At 39.0% G+C, this 26,359-nt stretch overlaps 1 protein-coding gene across 1 annotated transcript in view; it reads left to right on the forward strand.

Annotated features, from left to right (window-relative positions):
* gsap (gamma-secretase activating protein) overlaps positions 1–26,359 on the forward strand; it is a 45,430-nt gene that overhangs the window by 13,911 nt on the left and 5,160 nt on the right. The window contains exons 18-29 of the mRNA XM_059326124.1: positions 523–592; positions 4,051–4,130; positions 4,355–4,435; positions 4,866–4,988; positions 5,254–5,309; positions 8,656–8,687; positions 11,610–11,671; positions 14,893–14,988; positions 19,686–19,756; positions 20,014–20,108; positions 21,739–21,858; positions 24,375–24,436. Coding sequence (XP_059182107.1) covers positions 523–592; positions 4,051–4,130; positions 4,355–4,435; positions 4,866–4,988; positions 5,254–5,309; positions 8,656–8,687; positions 11,610–11,671; positions 14,893–14,988; positions 19,686–19,756; positions 20,014–20,108; positions 21,739–21,858; positions 24,375–24,436 — 948 coding nt within the window. The remainder of the gene's footprint in view (positions 1–522; positions 593–4,050; positions 4,131–4,354; positions 4,436–4,865; positions 4,989–5,253; positions 5,310–8,655; positions 8,688–11,609; positions 11,672–14,892; positions 14,989–19,685; positions 19,757–20,013; positions 20,109–21,738; positions 21,859–24,374; positions 24,437–26,359) is intronic.

Below are 26,359 nucleotides of genomic sequence, written 5' to 3' on the forward strand. Positions count from 1 at the left end.
ACTGCCTCTGTCCAAAGGTAACTAAATCAATTTTCTAGCACCTCTAAAGTTCTAATTATCTAGTATATCTTATTTGTTTAATCTGTAAATCTAATTATTACCAGGAGGTTGCCAGTTAATTAGCAATAACATCAGAAAGTCACTGTTCTCGTTCAAGTAATAATCAAGAACATAACTCCCTGTAAAACCGTAACTTGTTGTTTTTTACAATGCAGTTTCTGTAATGGTTAAACAAATGAGAGACAATGAGCTTTAGCATGGCTAAGAGGTGGAACATTTAACCTGCTTTGGACACAGAGAGACTCACTGTTTCCTCCAGCTTCCAGTCTATATGCTAAGCTAAGCTAATCGGCTGCTAGCAGACTGTAGCTTCATATAAACACACAGATCAGAAGATACCAGACTCATGTCTAACACTTCAGCAAATAAATAGATATTTCCCAAAATGGCAAACGAAGTGTATTTAAAGATGTTGCATAGCTGTGATGTTGCACATTGACACCTGTCCCCTGTGTGTTTCAGGTCATCGAATGGTTGAGTGACAACATGAACGCCTTGGAGTCCTTTGATCAGATTCAGGAGTTCATTCTCGGTCAGTGGCAGTTGAAGCATAGAGACACAAGTCCTCTGAGTATCACTTCTTCTTCCCTTTTAGAGTCTAGCTGCTCTCTTGTATTTATATGTCTCCGTCTGCCTGTGGTTTGTAGACTGCTTACATCTTGTCTACACAAAACTGAATTCTTTCATCAACTCTGTTTGGCTCTTAACTCTCTTCTCTCTTGTACCGGGTGTCCAACACATGTCTGGAGAGTCTGAAAAGAGACCTCAGAGACTTGTAGCTTGCATAAAACAGTTTTACAAAATATGTTTGAGTCCTAGTAGACGCACAGCAACACATTTGAATGTCCCACATTGTCTCTCTGAAGAAAATAGAACAGCACATCATATTAATTTAATATTTACGAGAACAGCCTTCACCGAGAGAGTGGATGATCACATTAGATGTTGAAGTACCTTGCAGCATACATTTGCATATCATTGCTGAAACTATTTAAACTTGTTCTAAGATAGTTCATATAAATACAGGTGTTCCTGCACAGTATATAAAGATAATTATGTTGACCTAATACATAAAACATAAGTAACCTGTGCTCACTAATATATCACAGTGATTGGGAAAGAGGGCTCATAGACAAGGCTCTGCCCCCACATGTCATTAAGAATAATTATATAGTTCACAGTATAGAAATTGCTAGAAGTATGTGAATGTACGCATAAAAAATGCACATACAAATGTGACACAATTCCACAGTTCATCATTTTAGCCCTGTATAATATTATTATAATATTCCTATAATATCTCTGTCAGGACTTATGTGGTGCAGTTTAGGGACTTACATGAAGCGTAAAATAGGTTTTGTGCTACAGTCTAGCCTGTCATTTCCAATGTAACTTTAAAATATTCATATACTTACTTGTGATTTTGCTCTGTTGAATTTGCACCCAACATTATGTTTGTATTTAACACCAGAGTGCTGGACTTTTACATATAAATGAACTACAAGAAATGAACTAGATCTATTTTATAGTGAGTATCATATATATTTCTCATTTGATTTCAGTATGATTTAAGCCCCTTTCGGACTGTGTATCCGCAAAAGTCCAGCTAAAGTGCTGGAATATTCTCTGCCAGCATTTTGCCCTATACATTCATACTGATTCTGCAATGGGGTGATATTCTTGTCCATTCATATTGCAATCCGGCATTGTGAAAAGTCACTGTGGGAGGTGACCGTAGTGCCATGTAACGGCAGCACATGTGTACAATGTACAATGTGATGGCAGCGGCAAGTGCATTACAAACAATGATGGCTGAAGAACTGCCAGTTCTTCAAGAAATTGTACATACTTAAGCAAAGTTGTTCTGCATTTTGCTGAACATGTTTTGATTTCTATCGGACTCAGGTGAGAGCAGGCGGCAATCTCTGTGTCTGAGCATGGAGGCCAACCAGGAAGTGCATTAAGCCTGCAATCCACCGAAAATTCCAGCAGGGGGCGCTAAGTTTGGCTGCAGAAAAAATCTGCCCATTCATTTCAGTGCAAAATTTGAAAACTTCTAACTTGGTTTATTACCTCAGAATTTTTTTCAGGACAACACTATGGTCTCAATCGCTAGTAAAAAATCATCTTCAAGACAATTTGATGTCAATAGTTCTAATAATGGCCCCATTTAGAAGAAAATAGAAGATAAAGAATAGTATGATTTGGGGCGTGGCTACCTTTGATTGACAGGTCACTGACAAGGCGAGCCGTCATCAGGAGAGAGGCAGAACAATGCGTATCCACGGCAACGTGTCAATAAAGTTATATATAACGTTATATAGATAGAAAAGAGGACGTTTACCGATTTGGTCTCATAACTTTGACCCTTTCACTGTATTTTCACTTAATGACAGTTTATTTGAACGTTTTGTTCAGTAAAAGTGTCTTGTCACCTACTTTCCATCTTGTTCCGCTAGTTCACATTGATCCAGTGTCAAACAGTCTTCAACCTCTGTTACTACCTCCCAAGGTGGTACAGAGCCGGGATCACTTGGTCCCCCCATTACTCCTCTGTGATGTTCTCGGCTTGAAATAGCAGACTGAAAAAGAGGCTATTATATGATGAGTCTGTGCATCCTGTCCATTGCCTTGATTTTGAGAGAGATTCTGGTGCTGCTGCAGCAGCCAAAGCTCTGCAGAGTTGGCAGAGTATTTATAAAACACCCACATCAGGATCCCCACATTCGGGCCACTGTTCCTGGCCTTTCATACTAGTTTAATAACAAAAAGGTCATGCAAGGCACTAATCCACACAGTAATCTGCCAAAGGACAACAACATCAATAACCCTAACCCACTGCAGCACCGAGGAGAGTGCACACCATGGACCTGAGTTCATCAATAAACAAGATTTAACTGTGTAAAACCACTAATAAAGCAGAAGCCATATTGCGATGGGATCACACCAGCTGAAAGGCTAAATTGGGCCAGGGCAGCCAATCACCTCCTCCCTACTTTCTACCGCTCTATCTTCAAACTTTTTTTTATTTTTATCTCGACTACACACCTGGAAAGTTTTCTGACTGCAACTTGCACAGTCGGGATTCATTTGTGTTGAAAATATCTGTCAACAGAAATAGAAAAACATCTGGCAAATTACTCAAAACTGCTTCTGTGGTGGTTCACACTACAGTTAATGCCTTCAGAACCCCATTTTGCCATGATTAGACTCTCTCTCTCTCTCTCACACACACACACACAAACACACACACACACTCAGACTCACAAGGTGGAAACAATAGCAGCCTCACACTGTCACAGCTGGCAAAAATGCCATCCTCACTGTCAACAATTTGACTACAGTGTGAATAACATCAGCAGTATTGCCGGCTTATCCCCATTGCTAAAATTAGGAGAGGTTTTGCAGGCACAAATCCACCACACACTAAACCTTAGTGTCTCTCTTACTTTCACTCCCACAAACAGGGAATGCAAACAGAGAAATATATATTATTTACTTACTGTACATAGATCTGTGTGCTTCTCACAGATGACAGCTTCATCTCCATGATAATGACTTATAAAGAAATAGAAATTCTCGAGCCCAGCATCCTTGATTTTAATCCGGAATCTCTAACATACAGCTCCCAAAACCCACTTATTTATGTCAAGTTAAACTCATTATAAGATTGAGCATTTTTTAAAACAAAAGGTCAGAGGGCCCCTTCAAGGGGTACCAGATAGACAACACTGCAGGAACACCACAGTGCCAGCAGAATAAAAAAGGAAATCAGCAGATGCATAGTCGCTGCATGTTCTTAAATCTCATAAATATCATGCAGTGGGTCTGAATAATAACTGCTATTGGGCGAGACATTTGTTTGTGCGCCTCTTTGTCTTGTGGTTATTTTAAGATTAGAATAATGCATAACTATCATATATAAACTAAAATTCTGACTGTACTCTCTCTTTCTCTCTCACACACACACACACACTCAAACATAAACAGCCTCTTTGTACAGAATAAGCTATGAGAAGTCTCTCAGCCTGGATAAAGTCCTGCCTTACTCCTCTTTGCTCGACAAGAAGGTACCACACACACACACACACACACACACACACACACACCACACACATGTATACATACAATTCAGAAGCATGCATAAAGGCATTGAAAATAAACAGGCAACCATATATGTGGATGTGAATGCAGAATGAGGACACACACTTGCAGTTCTTTGTGCCTTAAGTAGCACACACACACACACACACACACACACACACACATTTTAATCCTTCTTTGTGTGTTCTAGGAGATACCAACGTGTCTGTTGGAGGTCCCTGGTGTGTTGTGCACCACTGAGCTGCATACTGAACCTGTGTTCAAAGGCAAGGTAGCAACATCAATTTTTTTATGACATTAAAAACTGCTTCTACGTTATTATTGAGCAATATGTATGACTGTTGTATTTATCATCATAATGTGGAGCCTCCTCACTGATCCGTCCCCCCGCTCTATACCCAGAGCTAGTTAATAAAACTTGGCCTTACATTTAGTTCGGTGATTAAATGGAGGCAATGTGTGTTTGATACATACTACAGGCCCATGTGTGATGCAGTGTCGGGAAAATGTCTGCAACAGACTTCATTCAGACATTCAAAAGACATTTATATGTAAAACAGTGTGATTTTAGATACAAACTGTGTCTACTGCTGCGCAATTCAGACGCAATTATCCTCAATTGCTTTGCAGCAACGTCCTTGCTGTGTCACTGTTTTTGTGTGTGTGTGTGTGTGTGTGTGTGTGTGTGTGTGTGTGTGTAGGCCAGGAGTCTCCAGGGTTTCTGGTCAGAGCTGCAGTGGAACACGGAGAGGACAAAGTATCTCGACGCTGTTCCCAACCCCAGATACAGAACCACACACGTACAAGCCGACTGGGATAAAATGGTGAGTGTGTGTCTCTCTCTGTGTGTATGTGTGTGTGTGTGTGTGTGTGTGCGTGCGTGTGTGCGTGCTCCGACAAAAACCTGTCAAGCATATTAATGAACACAAGATGGATCCCCCACACTGGAAGCTGAATTGATTGATGGTAATTTGGAACATGTCAGTCAGATAAAAGTGTGTGTGTTTCCTCTGTCAGCATACCTGTGGGTCTTTGTTAAACAATGAGAGCATATTTTCAGCCCTCCCATGATGCCGTTGCTTGTTTCAGAGGTCCGAGAGGAGACCATCCAGCCACATGAATCACATGGAGGAGAACACAAAGAAGTAGGTCTCCCCCCCCTCTCTCCACTTGAGCTTTGTTAAGAAAAGTACATCGCTGCAGACAAACTGTGTAACACTTAAGTGCAGAGGTGCAGTCATGCGTTCCCTTGCTCTAGCTTTATTTCCTGTTTGCTTCACTGTTTTCACAAAATTGGGTTCTGAAACGTATTCAGTATTATTTTTTGCACTTTAAAACCAACAGTAGCTGCAAAACTTTTACTTGAGTTCGGCTATTCTTGCAAGTTGCATTGATTTTTCAATCAGAGGTAGTCTGAAAAAAGCTGGATATGAAAAAAACTTTTGGCTGTATCCATGCTTAAAGGCAGTGGAGGAATGAAAGTACATTTACCCAAAAACTGTCTAGTACAATTTTGTGCTTGTACTTTATTTCTACCTTCATACTAATACTTCACTACATTTTAGAGGTAAATATTTAAATTTTTATCCCTGTTGACAGCTTTAATTTCTTCTCATTTCAAGATTTAACATGAAAGAATACAATCAATTTAAAATGATCGTGCATTTTTACCAATAAACCATATAAAAGTATATTAAGTAGTTAAAACCAATACCACCTTGACAAACAGTAAAACGTTGCTTCCATAAATGCATCATCAATAATAATAATCCAATAATATATTTAGAATATATGTAGCAATATGAGTGGGTCCATTCTGCGTAACGAGTAATTTTGATGCAGATACTTTTGTAAGTTTTGAATGCAAGAATTTTACTTGGAGTACTTTAACAGTGTGGTATTAGTACTTTAAGTAGAGGTGGAAGAAGGATTCCCTAAGTTAAAGGATATGGCGACTGTTATTCCATAGCCCATAAAAGGACTGAGGCTGTGGTCGAATAGTCCAAAAAATTACATCCATGTCTTTTAATTACCACTTTCTCTTGTCCCCAATGGAAAATATCAAACATGTTTGGCTAAATGGCTAAAAATGCCACATAACTCTTTTTCTTGTGTCTTGTCTGTGTTTTACGGTTAATATGCTGATTATAAACAGCTTTAAAATGAATTGTGGGATGGAATTGTCTCGTTTCCTTTTTTAAATGATGGTCCAGTGTACCCTGTGAAAAAAGGAGTGAAGAAAGGAAGCATAGAAGCTCCTTTCTGTAGCATTTAGAGAATTCAATCAGCTATTATCATGGCTGCCAGTGAGAGACTTCCGGGTCATTTCACTCACTTAGAAACCTTCCTGAAACCAACACTCTGATTAAATACCTTTTCGACTTCTGCCAGCCTCTGCGGCGCTCGGCACCTGGTTCCTACAGAAGATTTGAAATCTTTAAAAATTGATTTTTTTTCCTAAAGAAAAGGTCTAAATTAATTCCTAAAACAGCTGGGCACTGTGGCAAATCTCCTACTAATACAGGAGGAAATTAGTTTGGGACTATTTTCAGCTGTGGATTAATGCACATCTGTTGCTCTAAAGAGTATTTAAAGCAGCAGGAGGGCGTACGTGGGATTGACTCAGAATAAACTACTGAGGCCGTGTTCATCATAATGAAGGAGCGTGTCCCCCAGTGCAGCGCTGCAGCTCATTGATGTGTTTTTAATAGCTCTTTGACAGGGAATCTCTATGGCACTGAGAAATAAGATACATCAAGTTTTGTTTGGCTACACAGACAGTATGTGTTAGTAGAATCAATTTATTATGGGTTTTAGGCTTTTTACGGGCTTTTTTGTTCAATAACAAAAAAAAAAACATAACAGCTTTACCCTTTAACTACGCTGGAGAGTATCACACCCAAAAGTGTGTTTTAAATTATGAGTTTTTTTTCTCAGCTTGCGTAAATTATGAAGTTTAATCAATCAGCTGAAGAATAAAACATAGTATAATAAAACTGTGCTGTTAGACATGTACTTTTCAGGTTTAAAAGTACTAGAACCATCAGTAAAACTCCTTGATCCTCCTAAAAAGATGATGAGATTATTTGATGTGTCCTGACTGGAGCCTAAATAAAATTATTTCTCTAATTTTCATGCCCTGCTGGCAGCTTTGATAGATGTGGTTTTGCACACTGTCTGCAAGGCGATATGAATATAAATGTGCAACAGGACTGTGGATGGCAGAAGTTCAGTTTCCATAAGCAGTCAGTGTAAACCATGATAGAAAACACAGAGTAGAGAGAATAAAATGTCTCTTCTGTCTGCTCTCCAGCACAGTGTTTAACCTCTGCTGCTCGGGTTCTCTCGGACTAAACAACAACAGACGATGGACTTTAATAATGTTTTTAAGTTGGATGAGATCATGGGAGTTGTTGTTTTCATTGTAACACAACCACCAATGACGTGATTCAGGATTAAACTTTATGAGCAATTTGCATGTTGCAATGGTAGAAGAAGTAATCAGATCCGGTATCAGCATCAAAATGTACTTAGAGTATCAGTTAAAAGTTAAAAGTACTCCTTATGCAGAATGACACACTCAGATTGTTTTTCAGATATATTATAGCATTATATATAGCATATTATTAGCATTTTCATTTTCTCAAGCCAGGACTCATTTTAACTAGTTAATATACTGTTATGAGGTGCAATTAAAAAAAAAGCTGAATCAATATCAAAATATGTCAATAAATTACTGTCTTGCAAAAAGACATATAATAAATTAAAGGACTTTCTGGCAGAACAAATGCTGCATTACTGTTACTGAGTATAATTATGTTACATTATATGATTTATAATCACTCTCTGACGTATCATTTGGTGTTTCGCCTGGAAGTTAGAGCAGTTATATTACACAATTGACAGGCAATGACCAAATTATATGAATATTATGAGTTGTGTGCTTACATTTGGGATAATGTAAGCACACAACTCAACAAAATACATAACACAGGTCTTCGTTTTTAGACATTTTAAAGCAGAAATCTGCACAAAACTTTCCAAATACACATTTTTTACATGAACGACCTGTGTGAATCCTTTTGTAGCCTGTTAACCAGGTTGCTCTTTGATATTGAAAGAACCACTATCAATTAAAATACCTCAGAAAATAGATTAAAGAACAGTTACTGATCAAGTGACTTGATGATGGGCATGCACCTGTATGCACCACAGAAGCACTACCTGCCTTGAATTAAATATAACTCTGACTGTTTGTGCAGGGGATCAAACCAAAAGCCTTTTGGTTCATAATTAGCTTCTCTTCCTCCAGGCCAAACTCCAGCACCTGCTTACAAACTTTGTGCTTTTATAGTTTTGATATATTTTTGCTGCGGACTGCAGCAGTGAAGCATTATACTGCCTCGGCTTACAGCGCAAAAAGTAAGACTCTTATTATAATGCTAGCTTGAGGGATTGTTTTCACACAAAGCTTTTCTTCTTATTTTGTAGAGTTCTATCAATGGTGGACACCTGGTGTCTTGGTAAGACGGCAAACTGAACACACACAAACAAAGATCCATAGATGCAGCACACACAGGTACACAGACACACACAATACAGGGAGTGTGAATGCCATAAATAACGAAACCTTGGCTTATAACGGAGCTCAAAACTGTGTGTGAGTGTGTTTGTGTTTGTGTGTTCTTCTGAGGTCGCATTCTTCATGCCCACTGGAGAATTCAGCTAAACACAACCACCACACTAATTTATCTTGGAGGGAGGTTGAGAGAAAAAACAAGGGGGTAGGAAGGAAGAAAGGGAGAAGTGGGAGAAAAATAGAGAAGAACACTTTAAAAGAGCAGAGTTGAAGAATGCTACAATTATATAACAGTGGGGATTTTGTTACCTCCTTCACCTCTCTCTCTCTCTCTTTTTCTCATTCTGCCTGTCTCTCACTCTCTCATGACTACAGTGCAGATGTTGTTGTGTCAGCCACAACACGGGACCCTCCCTTACCTCAGTTAATTCACATGGATGATCTCATACCCCCAAAGCCTCCCCCAGATTCACTTGTAAAACACACTCTCTGCAGCACATATACACTAATGATAGCACTCATGTAAGAAGCTATCTGCAGTCCAACTTCACTGTTTCTAATCCACGCTGAGACGTTCAATCTGATTTTCTCATTCCACTTGCATACCAGGAAGTCCTATGGACAGATAAAACTTTATTTACAGCATTTTTAGTCCCCAGATTTTCATCAGGTAAAAAATATATATATTACCTCCAACAAAGGAGGTAATGTTTTTTGTTTTGGTTTGTTTGTTTGACTGTCAGCAGGTTTTTGAAGAAAACTAAGGGCCCACCAAAATTTAGTGGAAGTGTATAGCATGGGCCAAGAAAGAATCCATAAAATTTTGGAGCAGATCTGAATCAGGGGGCGGATACACAAATACATTTTCACTTTCCTGAACATTGCGAGCATTTGTGCTGTACGGAAGCGTATTGCTGCCACCCTTATAAAAAAACATCACATCATCCATTTATCTCGTTATAACGAGAAACTGTCATTATCTCGAAATAATGTGATAGTATCTTGTTATAACGAGATAAATGGAGGATATATTTTTTTATAAGGGTGGCAGCAATACGCTTCCGTAGTGCTGCATTCATGTGGTGTCAAAATAATCTGAAATATAACTTCCTGATTATATTTCTTGGCTCACCTAATCTCTTTTCTTTGTTCTCTATCGTCTCAAGACTATCTCTCCAGCTAACCCATACATATGAAATATGTAACGGAGTGGAGTAGAGAAAGTATGGTTACATTGTAACCTAGGTTCTCTGAGTGATCTCTCCACTCCGTTACATATTCTGTATGTACGGGGCAGCTGGAAAGATAGTCCCTTCACTCAGAGAACCAAGGTTACAATGTAACCGTATGTTCTACGTTGTCACACAAATACTGTAAACAGCTATCAATGTGTTGTTTAAATGCGCTGAGCAATAATTGCATACATTTAGTCATTTAGCAGACGCTTTTATCCAAAACGACTTACATTAATAATAATTAGTGCAATATACAACACATCTTCTTTGTAGCCTCCATGTTTCCACATGAACCCACCAAACTACTTCCCAACTTGGGAAATGGGAGCATCTGAGGAGCATGTGAATGCTCCAGTGGCTCTGTGTTCTCTGAGTGCCATTCTAGTTATATTTAATTAATCTAAATTGCCGGTAAAGTGAGTGCAAAGTCAGTGAAAGTCTGAGGACTGGAATATTGTAAATAAAGGAAGCTAAAGAAGTCAGGGGCTCATTAAAGTTGGTATGATATATCCTCTGGGAACCATGCATGTCCATACCAAATTTTGTGTCAATTTATCCAGTAGCTGATTAGGTATTTCACTGGCTTAGTAAAAAAAAACCCTTGGTGGTTTAAGATAAAAAGGATGACGAAAGAAGTCATTAGGAATCATCCACTGAGCACCATGGATATCTGCACACAACTTCATAGAAATCCATCCCATAGTTGTTGAGATATTTCAGGACCAAAGAAGTGGACTGACTGACAGACAGCCATCCCTAGAGCCATGCCGCTAGCGTGGCTAGAAATGCTCATCACAATGTGGAAGAGCCCAAAGTGACATCTTCAAATGTCTCTTTTAGTCCGACCAAGACTGCAAAACCAAAGAGAACCAACTGAAAATAATAAAAAGTAGAGAAAAAAGCAGGAAATCCTTATATTTGAGTAGGTTTTACCAGCAATGGTTGGATTTTTTTTAATTTTGATTATGTTTACTCTAGTAGTAACAACAACAATGCTTCAAGTTTGATTATGGTCAGTAAATGGTGTGAACACAGACCGACAAAAAAGCCCTGAACCCTACCTGCTGCTGCCTACAGCCAGTCAGCTTCTCGTGCCCTGCAAGTGCTATTTTTATCCATAACATATTACACTGTAACATCAATGAGCCCGCCTCTTGCATGTGTGCAAAAGTGATCAAAAGATGGTGTGTGTTTGTATATGCAAGTGTGAAATAATTCATCTAAAGTGGCCGAGCTGGAGCGTGGTCCACTTTTGTGTGGCTGACGTTAAAAAAAACTGCAGCATGCACACACACACCCACACACACACACACACACACACACACACACGGGACACAGCAGGATTGAAGCCATAACCCCCAAGCTTTGGGATCTATTTTTAAAGCGAAAGCCCACCCCAAAAGAATCCATTAATGTCTTAGCTTCAGTCCTCTTTTTTTTATTAAAGCCATAAACAAGTCAGAGTTTGGATTTCTTCCTTTCATTCCCACTGATGGTCTGTTTAATAATGTTACTTCACTGACACACCTGAGGCTACCTGTAGTGTTCAGTCTAGCGTAGATGCAGCATCAAAGCATTCTTCAAACGTCCCTTTTATGTGCGAGTTCCCACTATTGCCTGCTCTCTTCTAGATAAGAAGCTGGTGCCACTTTTCCAGGAGGAGGACCATCAACAGAGGGCGCTCATAGGCTTGGTGAGTGAAAGAACCAGTCAATGGCTGCATCATGCACACACACAAACACATACAGAACTAAAAGCTGCTATTTCATGGCTCGGGCTAGCCATTTAGTTCCTTTAAAGGGAGAATTATTATGGGAGGCAAAAGGATGCGTCCAAATTCGTTAAGAGAATACCCTTTACTTTTCTAACCTGGCTGCACATAGGCAGGTCGATAAAGAAATTGATTTTTCTCTATTGAGTTTAGTGTGGAAGAAGTTGACTGGCCTGCACAGAGCCCTGACCTCAGCCCTTCCAACACCTTTGGGATGGATGCGAACACCAACTTTGAGCCAGGGCTTCTGTCACGTTGATGGATGGCAGAGAAGGAAAAAGATTCCCAAGCGCTCATGTACAGTAACACAAACTCAAGACGATTGTCCGTACGTCAGTAAATGTAACATTAAATTAATTAAACGTGGGTTTAATTAATCCAAAGGACAAACTTAAGTTGATATGACGCATTCCATATTTGTTTAGCTCACAGGCTTTTTGTTGTTATTGCAGTAAGTTGGATGTTTAAAGGTTTTGTGAAAAGCGTGGTCCAAATATACTATATACATATACACTACTGGTCAAAAGTTTTAGAACACACCAACTTTTCAAGAATTTAATTGAAAGTGATGCAGTTTAATGTCTCAGTGTACTCTGAAATTAATGCACATTTGCAACATTTAAAATTCTTTATTGAGCATGATATTGTTTTGAAAGTAAAAAAAAGATTCAAAATCACATTTTATGTTGGACTAAAGGACCAAAAAAAGACACAAAATGACAAAAAAGACACCAAAAGACACAAAATGACTAAAAAAAGACACAAAAAGACACAAAATGACTTACAAAGACATGAAGATAATAAAAAAAATTGACAAAATAGCCCAAGACTCCATAGAGTTAAGTTCTTAACCCACTTCTTGTTCCCTGAAAAAAAGGCCTTCTTGTATAACTCTGAAATGTACATTATTTTTTAGTTTTGGTTAACCTTACCTTTTTTTATTTACCTCTGGCAGTTCACCACTTACCTTCGCACCCTTTCAAGCTGTTCATTTGACTTGAACTGCTATTTTTCTCTCATAACATGTCTTCTTTCGGAATAGTGGAAAGAAAACCTTCAAAACAAACATTTATGTGTATATTTTACTGTATTTGAACCTCGTCATCACAGGCATCCTTAAAAAGCTCACACTCTCCTGCACAGTATTATGTGTTTTACCTGTTCAGTATTGTCGTTGCTATGAATTACATTCAATATTTTGTTTTCAAATAGTCATTTCCATTAAGAATGTATGAAAGCTTTAAAGGCTGTTTTTTCAAAATGAGTTTTTTTCTCATGTTCTGAGCCATAAATCTCAACTCAAGCTTCACTTACATTCACCAAACTTACCAGTTTTATTTCTAAATATATTCTGAAGGTTTTTACGGAGGGGTTTGTCTATATATCATTCATACCCTGATTTATAGAACATATTGTTCCTAAAAACATGAAGAAAATGGATTTTATATGGTTTATGACAGTATTTTCTGATTTATGAAATCATAAAACCAGATATCCCAGTTCCCTTTTGTAAAAAAAACTTTAAATCAAATAAATCAACAAAATAAAAAAAAGACTTTAATGTTCAGATTTACATCCAGCAAATATATGCAAATTAGTGCATATTTTCAAATGATTACCTAATTTGCATATATAAACATACAATTTCAGAAAACTTGTAATGCAAAAAAAATATTGTCTTGATGTAAATAACAAACTGGGGAAGTTTCTTGGTGATACCTATAAGTTAAAAAAAATCACTCTCACCCTAGTGTCCCCCCTTAATCAAATGGCATGTGTGTTCAGCTCTGCATTCAACAGGGAAAAGAAAGCTGTCACCCAGGGGTGATTATGTGCTGGACTGTAGGCGTCCACATAGCTTTGTCCATATTATCGCATTACAATCCTCTGGGTTCTAGTGAAAAAAGCCCTTCAAAACATTTCCAAAGGATTTAAGTTTCAACTTACACTCTTTTGAAAAGCATCACTTGTGAAATGCTGTCAGCCAAATGAATCATTCAGTTAGAGGGCCAGTCATTCAGTCAGTCATGACAAAACATGCAGATTTATCAAAAGCACAAAGTCCTTTAACTCTCTCTCTCTCTCTCTCTCTCTCTCACTGTAGTTATAATCCTGCCATTCAAAATCAAGGAGCAGGAGCAAAATAGGAAATAACGAAACATTCAGCCTGGATTGTTTCTTTGAGCTACACCGCCTACTTTCATATTCTTTTTTTTAAGTTTGAATAATTTTGTACAATGCATTGTGTATTTCCTCTCCACTGTCTGTAGTAGAGGAGGCAGAAGAAAGAAAAAGTGGGTGCATAGTGAAACACTTCATTGTAAAATTCCTTGGATATATTGAGCATCCCACACTGTTGACATACAACAGTTTAACAGCTGCTGGAGGTGGATACTTCCTCTAACATGAGCTGATATATAGACCACTAAAGATCTGTAGTGAAATGCTGACGGCCCATCATTCCCCTCCACAGTCATCTTTTAAGGTGAAGCTCCCTTTACGCTTCAGATGAGTCGACACTTAAAAAAAAAGGGCATCTTAAGGTCCCTGTCCTGCGTTTTTTCTTCCTTTTTTTTTAAACTGTGTCCGTTTGATGGACAATTTCGTATCCTCCAGTTTTCCCTGTGCTCAGCATAGTTTTTAAAGAGCAGATAGCTTCAATTTAATGGAGTTCAGACTGGATGCAAGCAGTCTCTCAGCTATTCTTAGAATGACCCAGTCCTCCTGTCTTTCTCTCTTTATTCCCTCCCTCATTCTTTCCCTCCTCCTGTTTTCCGGCTTTCCTTTTATTCCCTTTCTCTCTACTCGCTTCCTTCCCTTTTCTCCTCATTCCCTTTTTCCTCCCAGAAGGATATCAGGTCATTCTGTCAACTGTCTGTTTTTAGACCTTCACTCATCTTCTGTACTTTCCCACCTCTCACATCCACAGGTCTCTTCTCTCCTCCTCCCCCCTTCTCTCCTCTCCTCTCTATGGTTAAATCAATTTTGGGACACTGTAGTCGAGGGAAAAGCTGCGCTGAACTCAATTTGACCCTGCTGAGTGCACAGCAAAGTATTCTTAAAACACACAAACACAAAGTTCCTCTCCGCACACTCACAAGCACACACAGAAAATAATCAGTGGGGTTTTTTTTGCATTGCAGACGGTTGACAAGCTCCGTGATCATCTCAACAGACACCTGCCTCGTCTGGGGAAGAAGAGGATTGACTCACTGGTTGTCAACTATGTCGCCAAACTGGTTGGTACACCAAGTGTGTGTGTGTGTGTGTGTGTGTGTGTGTGTGTGTGTGTTGGTCAGACAGTTCTGGGAGTTGTGTATACTCCTGTGAACCCTTTTTACTATTTAAAAGTACATCGTTCTTGGAGTTATGTTTATTTAATGTTTGCCCTTACTCTCTTCCGCGAAGGTTAAGTGACACTCAAAGCGAGGATCGCTCGGCGGAAAAGGCAGCGAGTTTTCCACTTAAGTTAAATGGTTCGACAGAGCTGGCGGATGGATGTGTGCTCTTCAGATTAGAGAGGTTGCTGGAAGCCATCAGGTCGCCGCGTCAGTCCTCTAAAGCAAACACCAGTTCTCTGGTTAAGATCCTCAACTTCTCAGTGACATTTCATGTCGGGATGAGGAGGAACACAAATTGTATTCTTCAAAAATACAGAACGATTCAAATGTTGGGCTGTCCTCAAGCAAAAAACGACCACATAGATCAGGGGTTGTTCAAGTTTTTATAACTGAGTGCCAGTTTAGGGAGCTAGCAAATGATTGAGGAAGAAATTCACACATCTCACTTCGTCAATAAACTGTCAAGTTGTCCACCATTAATGACGGATCATAATTCACGTGACACTCAACACTAGTTGCCATATCACCTGTAGCATTCGACAAGTTGACAGATGTTTGTTAGGGAGGTGCAGTTTGACGCAGTAGCCTAGTATTGTGTAAATATAAGCTCTTGAAAGTGAAAGTATTGAAATGATGAGTCATGTTCTGGGGCCACACAAAATGTTACTGAGGGCCAGGAATGGTCCGCAGCCCGCACTTTGAGAAACTATGACATAAGTGTTTGACACGAGCAGCTTTTACGACCAAATGTATTATTTTTTATTGTTGCAGCGACCTCTTATAGCCATAGTTATTATGACAGGAGCAAAAAAAAAGGATAGGCAGGTTTTTTTTTTATAAAGAACGACAACGTCCACAAAGTTACATTATCCTTTAAACTGCTGTCTGATCATTTTAAATGGTTGAATATTATTAATTTGGTTGGCATGTTTGGTTCAGTTGCTGTAGTTGAAGGCTTATTTTGCCTCATCATTGAAAAAGTCCTGGAAAATGATCCCTAGAAAAGAATGGGAGCTCTGTTTGGAGGACTTGTTGATGCATTTGATTTATTACAGCATGCATAGAAATATCACCTCCCTTCTGAAACCACACCTACGCCCTTTGTATCCGCCCCAAAGAGCGGCATGTGATAGCTGCATAACCAAGTGAAAAGACGTAACCGCTCTCCATCTCCGTACCATATAGAGGCACTTGGTTCGCTAAAGTCGGTCTTTAGTATTCCTGGGAGGTAAATCCCTTCACAGCTAGGAGCCGCTGAAAGCAGACATACAGCATATATCAACACAACAGTATTAAATCAGGCCAAGGGTAAGGCTGGAATTGAATAGAAAGCAGGAAGCACCACGTTTTGAGACTTTGTGGAATTGCAAATGACAGAGTAAAAAAGACCAAAGAAATCCTCCCTGCTCTCAGCTGGATCGGTCGATGGCTCAGCTCGCTACGACAGGCTCATGAGTTTTAACCTGCGCCTTCAGACTCCAAATGAAAGTAATGGAAAGAGGCGTGTCTGTAATCGTTTAGGCATCACTATGCAACAGGCAAACGTGGTTATTATTGAATTTACTCGGCGGAGTGAAAGTGAAAAAGTTTCCCATCCTGGGAGCCGGACTTATTAAAACACACTCACGCAAGGGCCCAAAAGAAACATCCTTCAGGGACGTTTTACTTAAAGAACAGTCGGGCAACTCAACAGCCGGGCCAATGTGCTTACACATCAAGCTGACTCATGCTTTAAAAACTCAGGGAGGTACTGTTTCAAAGAGGGCTGACTTCCCCTCCACAAATAAAGAACATCTCCCCCTCTTGTCTGTGCTTATTGAGACTAATGGCTGCGTTGACACAGGGGAGAAGTTGGGGGTGAAATAGATTACAGCTTTTAAGAGCCAGGGAACTTCTGCTATGATAGATTACAGCTCCACAGCACATTATTGTCATAGTTATTTATTCCCTGTCCCTGTTGCTATAGACAACTGAGATACATACCTTGTTATTACATAGCCAATGTCACAGCAAAGAATAACCCGCTAATAGCTGAATATGAATGACTAAAAGCAGGAATACATATTTAAAGTAATGGAATGGGCTGCAATGGTTTTAATTATGCAGAAAAGTTATTCTATACCCAGGGTTATTAAACTTTTTTTCCTCAGCGGGGGAGCCACACTGAGTAAATCCAGTGTCTTTGTCGGGCAGAGGCTCATTAAAACAAATCGCTGATTCCAGATTTTATTCTCATACAAAATCACACAGGGGATGCTGTGTACCAGTCGGTGGCTTAAAATCATTTGTTTGCCTTTTGTATGACTTTTTTTTTTTTTTTTTTATTCAGCACAAAAACATTGCGGCTACATATTTGTATTCTTTTTCCTGATCTTCGGGGGCTTGCATTACATCAGCAGTGAGCACAAGAGACCTTAGCTGGCAAAGAAAAGAAATTAAACTTGAATAATTTATCTTGCTTGACAAGCTGCCACCTTTTTGTCAAACAATGAAACTCTTGATTTTGAAAAATAACTGTTAATATACAGTCTATGTTGTTAACAGACCATTTGAAGAATGGTTCGCTGATTAAAGCAACTAAAAGACTTTTTTAGCTGATTATAAAACAGTTCTTATTTGATATCAGTCCCTCTGTATGACATACATAAGCAAACAAGATCAACAGCAAGACAATTGGCTGTTTCTATATAGTTTTATTGCGTGTCACTGGGTCTGATCCCCCCTGAAATTAGACTTAGAATTAGATGAAGACTTTGTTTACATTTAGTAGTAGTGCCTTAGCCAGTTGAAGGAAAGCAGGAAAATATTATCTTAAGAGAATTTTACTTTTTATGTTATATTTTGTGGTTATGGCTGATACTGGGGCAGGATCAGCAAAAAGAAAAAGAAAATAAATTATAAGAAGGACAGTGATAGAGCACAGGCGACAACATGAGTCAAGCTTGATTGCTCATTTAATAGATGGAGGGAATTGTGGATTTAAAAGGATTCAAAACTGACCCTGAGTCAGCCCTCTTAATCCTAGACAGGTATGTAAATGTGTGTTTAATTTATTAAATACATTGCGAGACATGGTTTCACATCAATACATTAAATTATGATGATAACAAAAACAAAGTTTAGTTGGTTTCACCATCGTCATATTACAATTATTTATTTTACTGAACCACAAATAAATACATTGCATCAGTGCTATGCATCTTGCAAACAGCCTCTTTTGTGTCAGTAGTATTAAAAATTTGGCTCATGGAAACACTCCCGCCTTTATCCACAGGAGCCACCAAAATCAACACAAAATTAAAGTTTCTTACAGTTGCTTTAACTGCACTTTTTGACTTTTACAATATTTAAGTTTCTTCATCTGTATGGACATAAAAACCCATAATGCCACCAGTGTTCCTTGGGTTTTGGGGGATCCATTCCCTTTCTTGAAGATTAACAATATGACAAATTTTGCATCAAAAACTTTCTAATTAAGTTATTTTTTATTGTGATAAACTTATTGTGATACACTGAATGAAGAATATGTAAAAAGAAAAATCATAGAATACTTGCATCCTGCTGTTTGTGTTAAAAGTATTAAAATAATAATACTATACTATATCCTATGTACTATACTATATAATATATACTATACTAATAATACTTACATCTGTCTTTCACTCACGTCCACAGGAGGCTGCCAAAATCTACACAAAAAGAAAGAAAGAAAGAAAGAAAGAAAGAAAGAAAGAAAGAAACTAATAGTTGCTTTAACAGCAGTTTTAGACATTTACAATATATTTTTTTTTTCATCTGGATGGACAGAGAAATCCCTAAATTCCACCAGTGTTCCTTGAGTTTTTTGGGAATCCATTCCCTCTGTTGCGGACAGACAATATGACAAATTTTGCATCAAAAACTTGTTCATTCATTAAGTGTATCGTGACAACTTTATCACAATAAAAAATTACCGAAGGATATGTAAAAAAAAAAAAAAGGCTAAAATTGGCAGCGGATAATAAAAAAAAAATCCAAGCCCTTATTATTTCATCTTTGATGCCTCTTTTATTTTTGGGCAAGTCTGTTACATAAGTGCAGCTAATTGAAATTCCCACCCCGAGGTCACTGGAGGACGTTGCCGGCAGTGTTTGGAGGGGCTGGTGCAGGGTTTCCCACTGGTCCGCAGGATGTGAATGAGGCAGAATGCCTTCCTGTTATTCGACAGGAGATGAGCGAGTGGTCATTCGTGGAAAGAAGGAGTGTGCAATGTGTGTGTTGCAGCACGCAGCAGGCGTGTTTCACATGAGTCAAGGGCCTTCGAACGAACCCATAAGCTGACAGATGTGTGGTGAAATGATGTGGGCGAGTGTGAAACGTGTGTTCACATGCTGATCCAATGCGTCAATCTTATTCAGTGGAAATGAAAGTGGGAAGTAGGAAAAAAAAGAGGGAAGCGAGGAACAAGTGTACATTTCCACAAAGAAGATGTCAACACAGCAGAAAAATGTTTTGTTTTCAGGTGTTTCGGACAAATTGTTTCATTTGAATCTAATCGAGCATCTCTTTCCTCGAAGCACTAACATGTGTGTGTCTCTGTGTGTGTGTGTGTTTAGCTGGAGCTCATCAGACACATGCTGGAGTCAGTCTGGCTGAAGTACAAACTTGGCCCTCGTGTTTTGTGCCTGTGAGTAGCCCTCCCTCGTCGGTGTGTGTCTCCTTTAAACTCCTGTAATGTAAAGTATAAACTGCTGACAGAGTGTGTGTGTTCATCTGCACGCATGTGTGCTCCAGACCCCTGTATCACTCCCCGCTGTGTGTGTGTCCACATGTGGAAACTGTCGGTGACCCCTCTTCACGTGTGCTCTCACGTTATGTAACATTCTCATCCAAATTTGTGTGTGTGTGTGTGTGTGTGTGTGTGTGTGTGTGTGTGTGTTCCAGAACGCAGCAGGGCAGTCCGGGCGAGTGGTCAGTTTTTCACTTCATGTTTCGTATCCTGGAAGCCACGAGGGGTCTCTGCCTGCCCCTTCCACCTGGTACCATCCACACACACACACACACACACACACACACACACACACACACACACACACACACTTAGCTGTTCTAATCCAGTCTGCCTCTGTCTCACGCAGAATAACAATGTGTGTTTGCACTGAGGGACAACAGACCCGCTCTCTTCAGCACTAATGTAACCAAAAATATGTTAAATATTAGCATAGCGCAGACATGAGTAAAGCAGAGTGTGAATACATTTTCAATAATTTGAATTCATTTTCCAATGTTTGCAATATAAGAACCCCCTCTGTTACACAATCCCATGATTTTAGTTGCTTATGAGGAGGGGTTTGTGGATACCAATCTTAAACTGTCTGGGAAGAAGAGAGGAAATTAAATCATGCCTTGAAGCGAGTCAGTGAACCCTTTACACTGAGGCTGCAGGTGTTAATGTGTGGAAATTAGGTGTGAAGTGATAAAATAGTAGGCAGGTTGAGTCTGTCTTTTTTGGGTGTTTTTTTGTGTTTTTCGAAAAAATAGTTTATGCACTGAATGGGAGATGGAAACACTTTTTCCATATTAGTTGCCCAGTTGCATCCATTTCTTGAAGCCTTTTCTCCAATTTCTCTGATTAGCAACCTATTTTTTGTTGTTGTTTTTCTCTCTTGCTCAATCTCTACTTCTACTGTTTACTGACAGATTAGCCTACAGTAATACATTACACTGCCATCGACTGACAAAAGTACATTTATGCAGCTTTGTTTATTTGCTCTATACCAGTTCAAAGAAACGCCCCTAACTTAGAATTTTCTTGAATGCATCATTTGAAAATTTCGCTATAAAATCCACAGAAACACATCTAATGTCTCTTTAGGTGAATAAAAGTTGAAAAAAGAAATACGAAGGTAGTAGGTGTTTTTGTGTGATTAGCCAGTCTAACAAAACCACATGCTTACTTTCATATTCATTCTAAGTATTGAGTTAAATTGAGTATGTACTGCATTTGTGTATGCGACAAAAAACCAGGATGCCATACTACATTTGGAGAATTTCTGATTATGCGGTGTGATCTTACTGTACATCAGCTGCACCAAAATGCATCTTAAAACTGTACAATGGCAGTGATTTTCAGGCTAAATGCAGTTCATATGTCACCTAACAGTATTGCATAAGTTTGAATATTTTTCAGGTGAGAAAGTGACCCTTTTGATTCCCAATATGTGGGCTTGGTCGCACCGGGCCATCACTCTTGTGATGCAGAGAACGACCTGTTGTTAATATCATACTCAGTCAGAATATACTGTATATTGCTAACTAAATGAATGATTGAGTATGTATAATAGAAAGCAGTATGTTAAAATGCCATCTTGCACACAGCCATGTCAAATTGATCAATCCTAAGTCCCGCCCTTTTACGCTCTGTGCTCCAATTAGAGTCAAGCAGGCTGGCTGCCAGTAGAATGTGTGGTTATATAAAGAGAACTGGTACAGAGTTTAAATAGGCTCTTCCGCACTTTGGGGCCCATATAGTATGTGCGCCAGGACCCCTGAGTGTTTTTACTTTTTCTTTTCCTTTGTTGTTTTCAAGAACATCAAAAACTAAAGTCTGTATTTCTTCCTCTTCTTTTCCTTCATGCCCCACTGTTTTCTCTCTCTGTCTCTCTCCAGGCTATCACACCCTGTTAGCAGTGTTTGCCGTGCGTTGCCTCCCTCATCACACCTTCTTACAGTACATTGACCACGGTTTCCTGCAGCTCACTGAAACCTTTGTGTCTCGGCTCATGACAGGTACACACAAACACACAGACACACACACACACACACACACACACACACACTGCTGAACTTTGCTTTGCATATTTGAGAAGTTTTACAAGAAAATTACAATTATTTCATCACCCAGTGATTTAGTCAGAAATCAGTTTAGACTGAAATATCTCAACAAGTATCAGATGGATTGCCGTGATATTTTGTACAGACATTCATGGTCCCCAGAGGTTAAGGCCTAATTACTCTGGTGATTGCACCATTATGAGGTTGACATTTGTGGTTTTTAGTGACATTTCCCAACAACTATTTTATGGATTGCTTTCACATTTTGAACAGAAATTCATGTTCTGCTGAGGCTGAATTGTTTTTGGCACGCTTAACTGTTAATCTAGTGCCACCATTGGGGAAGATTTCAACTACACAGTACACAACAATAAATTAAATAAAAGACTAAATCATATAACCAGTGTTTAAATGTTCCTGAAAACATGTAGGTTTACAAATTAATTTAGTAATATTTATCATAGATAGGTGGCACTGACAACAGGAAAGTAAGACAAACATTTCCAAGAGATGTTTTTGTACTTTAGTTGATTTTCATTATTGTTTAGTCTTCTTAGCATCCAGTGATGTTTTTAAGCATTAGGTGGCAGATATACTGTACCGCACCTGTGATGAGCTATTCTGAAACACCCCAGAAACCTACATGACAGTAAGGGCTGTGAACAGATGTGAACAGCTCAAGTATAAAGCCCAAGGTGTTAAAAATAGAAGAATAAGGCATTATATGACATTATTAGTCATGTGAATACAAAATGTAAAATATACATAAAAAGCATATCACACCGCAGAGCTGTGACTTCCGGTAAAGCAGCTGACTTCACTGGTTTTTATTATGTTTGAATGTTTTATGAAAGATGAATAAGCAACATCACTCATTCTCTCCACACATATGATGACAAAAGTCCACAGAGAGGCCAAAGGTTGAGTGTAGCTACCAAGGGGATTCAGTGGCTCATGGAAAGAACAGTGTCTAATGCCAAACATGGTGACTTGGCACTGAGATCAACAGAACCGAAATATCCTTATCACTCTTGATCTTGTTGTAGTTTACATGGTGCTTTCTCATGAAGAGAACAAACAAAGATCTACAGAGATGAAAAGATTATTTAAAGGAGCCAGTCCAAATGGTTTCAGACTTCAAAGTGAGAGAAAGGGATGTTTCAGGACTTTGAAGTGAGAGGGTTCATGCGTCACTTCTCCCCAGGGATTAATCAAATAAGTATATATCTATTTCAGTTTTGACTATTTTATGCTGGACAAGTGACTGGGCAGGTGTGGACTTTCTGCTTCATTGCAAAACGCACAAACATATGCTTTCATCCAGAATTTCTCAGTCTTACCAGTCTTACTTAGCTCCTGGCAATACCTCTGTTTTTTTTTAACATTTTCATAAATCAATTTAAATAAATCACGACAAATACTAAAAGCATTGCATGTCTCTTGGATGCATTTATATTTAAACTTATATCTTGTAGGAGTGACCTTGAGTAGTTTAGGAAACGGACTGAGCAGCCTGATTCGATTACCAATCTCACAGTTGAATCATTGCATTGGTGGGATAATTAGGTCATGCAACAATGGATCGTTCCATTCAGGCTGTAGGTGGGTGCTGAATATGAGATTTTACATAGAATTGATTGGTTTCTCCCTATAAATCTTGATATAAATAGCATTTATTGGGATAAAAAGCGGCTTGTCAATAATACAGCTCATAAAAATAGAAATAAGGTTACTTGTGGGGACAAAAATCAAGTGCCAGTGCTCAGTACTGGTGTACCCAGCTAATACCATCTGCCAGTGGAGAAGTTCGGGTACTTCGAGGGCAAAAAGATAATCAGGTGCAGCAGCTGCAGTAACGGTGCAAATTCATTGGTGAAGAAAGTTTGAGAAGGTAGTTAGTGTCATGCAACCAACATTGTGAGAAGTCAGATGAGGCAGTTTTTGCTGAGACAGGTTGGTTGCCTCAGACAGCCTAGATAAACTACATCTCCCAGAATGCTTCCTACCACCTGGGAGAAATAGGATTCTTAAACTTCTTAAAACCAAAATAAGAAAGTGGTGCTGACTCAGAATCCTTTTTTCTTAGGGGATCATTTGTGAAGCCCTGTTTGCCAAAACATCTTCTGTTTTCTATCAAAGTGAAATATCCCTCTAATATTTTTGTTTTTTCTTAAATAAAAAGGAAATCAGCATATGAGCAGAGGGGTTATATGCTGTAACAGTTATAGCGATCTGGGATTTTGCTGTTTTTATTTGCATTTATTTTACATGAAGTGTCTCCAGATAAAGAAAATAACAACTCTTTAATCCCTTGTTCCCTTTCAAAGGATTTCGAGCATCTAATTTAGAAATACAAGCATAGCGAGAAGGTGTGACACAGTGTATTATTTGTCCTCCCCTGTGAGATCTGTCTTCAGAAGAGTAATTACCACCATGTCTCCTCTCTTTTTCCTTTTCCTCTTTGTGTTCAGATTTGGACAACAGTGATGCCAACGAGAGACTGAAGTTCAGCATACTTAAGAGACTCCCTGAGGTACTTCTGACTGTCTGTGGCCAAACATGAAGTTTTAATGCAGGGCCAGGAGTAGTTTCGATGAGTCTGCCACCCAAATGATGACATGTTGAGCGTACAAACCCGGGTCCATGGCCAGAGTGAATATCTCAGCCTGTAAAACAATGCATGAGGCTATTATAATCCCATCTATTAGTGAGGGGGGAAGTTTTGATCTTTTCTCCAATGGTTCTCTCCCCAAACTTCCCATTCTGGTCCAATTAAGAGTTTGAAGTTATTTTAGGTCTCATCTCCCTCAAGCCCCCCTCAAGCCAATCACAAAGCACTTGTGTAACTGGCTGGTGTGTGGGAGTGTGTGCGATGGGGAGGGGGTAGCGTAGGTAGTTGTCTACTGAGTCTGTGTGTGTTTGCGTGTCCCTAACTGTTGTGTAACTTCCACGTGTTCCCGTGTGGGTACAGTATATTTCTTCTGTAGCTGCGCGTGCGTGTTTGTGTGTGTGTTCTCCGTCCGCATTGTGGTCAGAGGAATGTTGAGTGTTTAGTGTCTCTGTTCTGTTTCCTGCCCATCAGACTTTTGTTGGGTGAGTTTGGCAGGCAGGAAAGATTTAGCAGGTACATCACACACACACAAACGCTCCCACAGAGTTAGAAAACAGGAGATGCTGGCAAACTGTAGGAAATTTATATCTTGGCTAAACTCAGCGCCCCCATAATTCTCATTACATACATCTTTAAATCCCGTGGAATTCCAATAAACCTTCATATTATGCTTCACTTTTATCCAGTAACAAGATACGCCAGCTCTTCACAAGTTCAATATAGCCTTGTTATGATTAAAGTGTTCACTACGTGCAGAATTAAACAGTATTGCACCACATAAACTAGCTCATATAAAAGTTCAGTTATTGATTTACACATTTTTACACCCAGGTGTAATTGCTCCTTAGCTAATGGTATTCATAGAAGAAAATTGACATTAGCTTGTTAATTACTGACCAGTTTTAATAAACAAATAAGTTACTGGAATATGGCCGACACATTTGACCTGACGATTCCTAAAATTTGTTTTAACATTCTGAATACTTAAAATAGCCAAACTTAATGGCCAGTAACATTTTGCTAAATGACAAATGCATTAGCTTGGTTAGCATGTAAGTGATAATGCAGAGCTTTAGCAGTGTTAGCTCAGTTGGCATGTAAGGGATAATGTAGAGCTTTAATGGCATTTGAGTGTGTGAGTGATAATGTAAACCTTAAGCAGTGTTAGCTTGGTAAGGGATGTAAGGGATAATGTAGAGCTTTGGTGTTTTTAGCTCAGTTAGCATGTAAGGGAATCATGTGCAGGGGCAACTCAAGTTCGTGTGACTTTACATTTCTCTGGCTGATCGCTTTTAATTGGACAGCGCCTCAGATGTTTTTTAACAACTAATACACATTATAATTCAATCTTTAGCTAAGACTAGCAACTAGCTAGTTACTGAGAATTTAGGAAGTAGTTGGTGGATAAACAGGTTTAAACATAATTTTTGTCATCCTTCTGAATTATCTCTTGAATCTCTTCCCAAGGTTTTAAAGGTTTTGTACAATTCAGTAGTTGATCCCCCCTCCTTTTTAGCTTATTTGACTGTTTCAGCCCAATAAAACTAACTCTCTTCTTGTTTGGTCATGATATTCACATTGCAAATATTTTTTAAAAGCTTCTTGTCACAAGTTCCATTGCTTGTTTTCTTCCTAAGATTTTGGCCCATTGTAAGAAAGTTATGTTTCCTTGCCAATCATTTCAAACAGGAGAAGGGAATATTTGGAGAGCTTGGCAAGAATCAAGAGAGTCTGGCAGAAGGCAACTGAAACTGAACTAGTATATATAAAGTACACTGAAGGGCTGATTAGCTACAAGTGAGGAAATGGGCTAATGAAGGAATGAAGCACAGGTGAGAAGATGGG

This window comes from Centropristis striata, chromosome 22 (assembly GCF_030273125.1).
Source record: "Centropristis striata isolate RG_2023a ecotype Rhode Island chromosome 22, C.striata_1.0, whole genome shotgun sequence".
Classification (NCBI taxonomy): Eukaryota; Metazoa; Chordata; class Actinopteri; order Perciformes; family Serranidae; genus Centropristis; species Centropristis striata.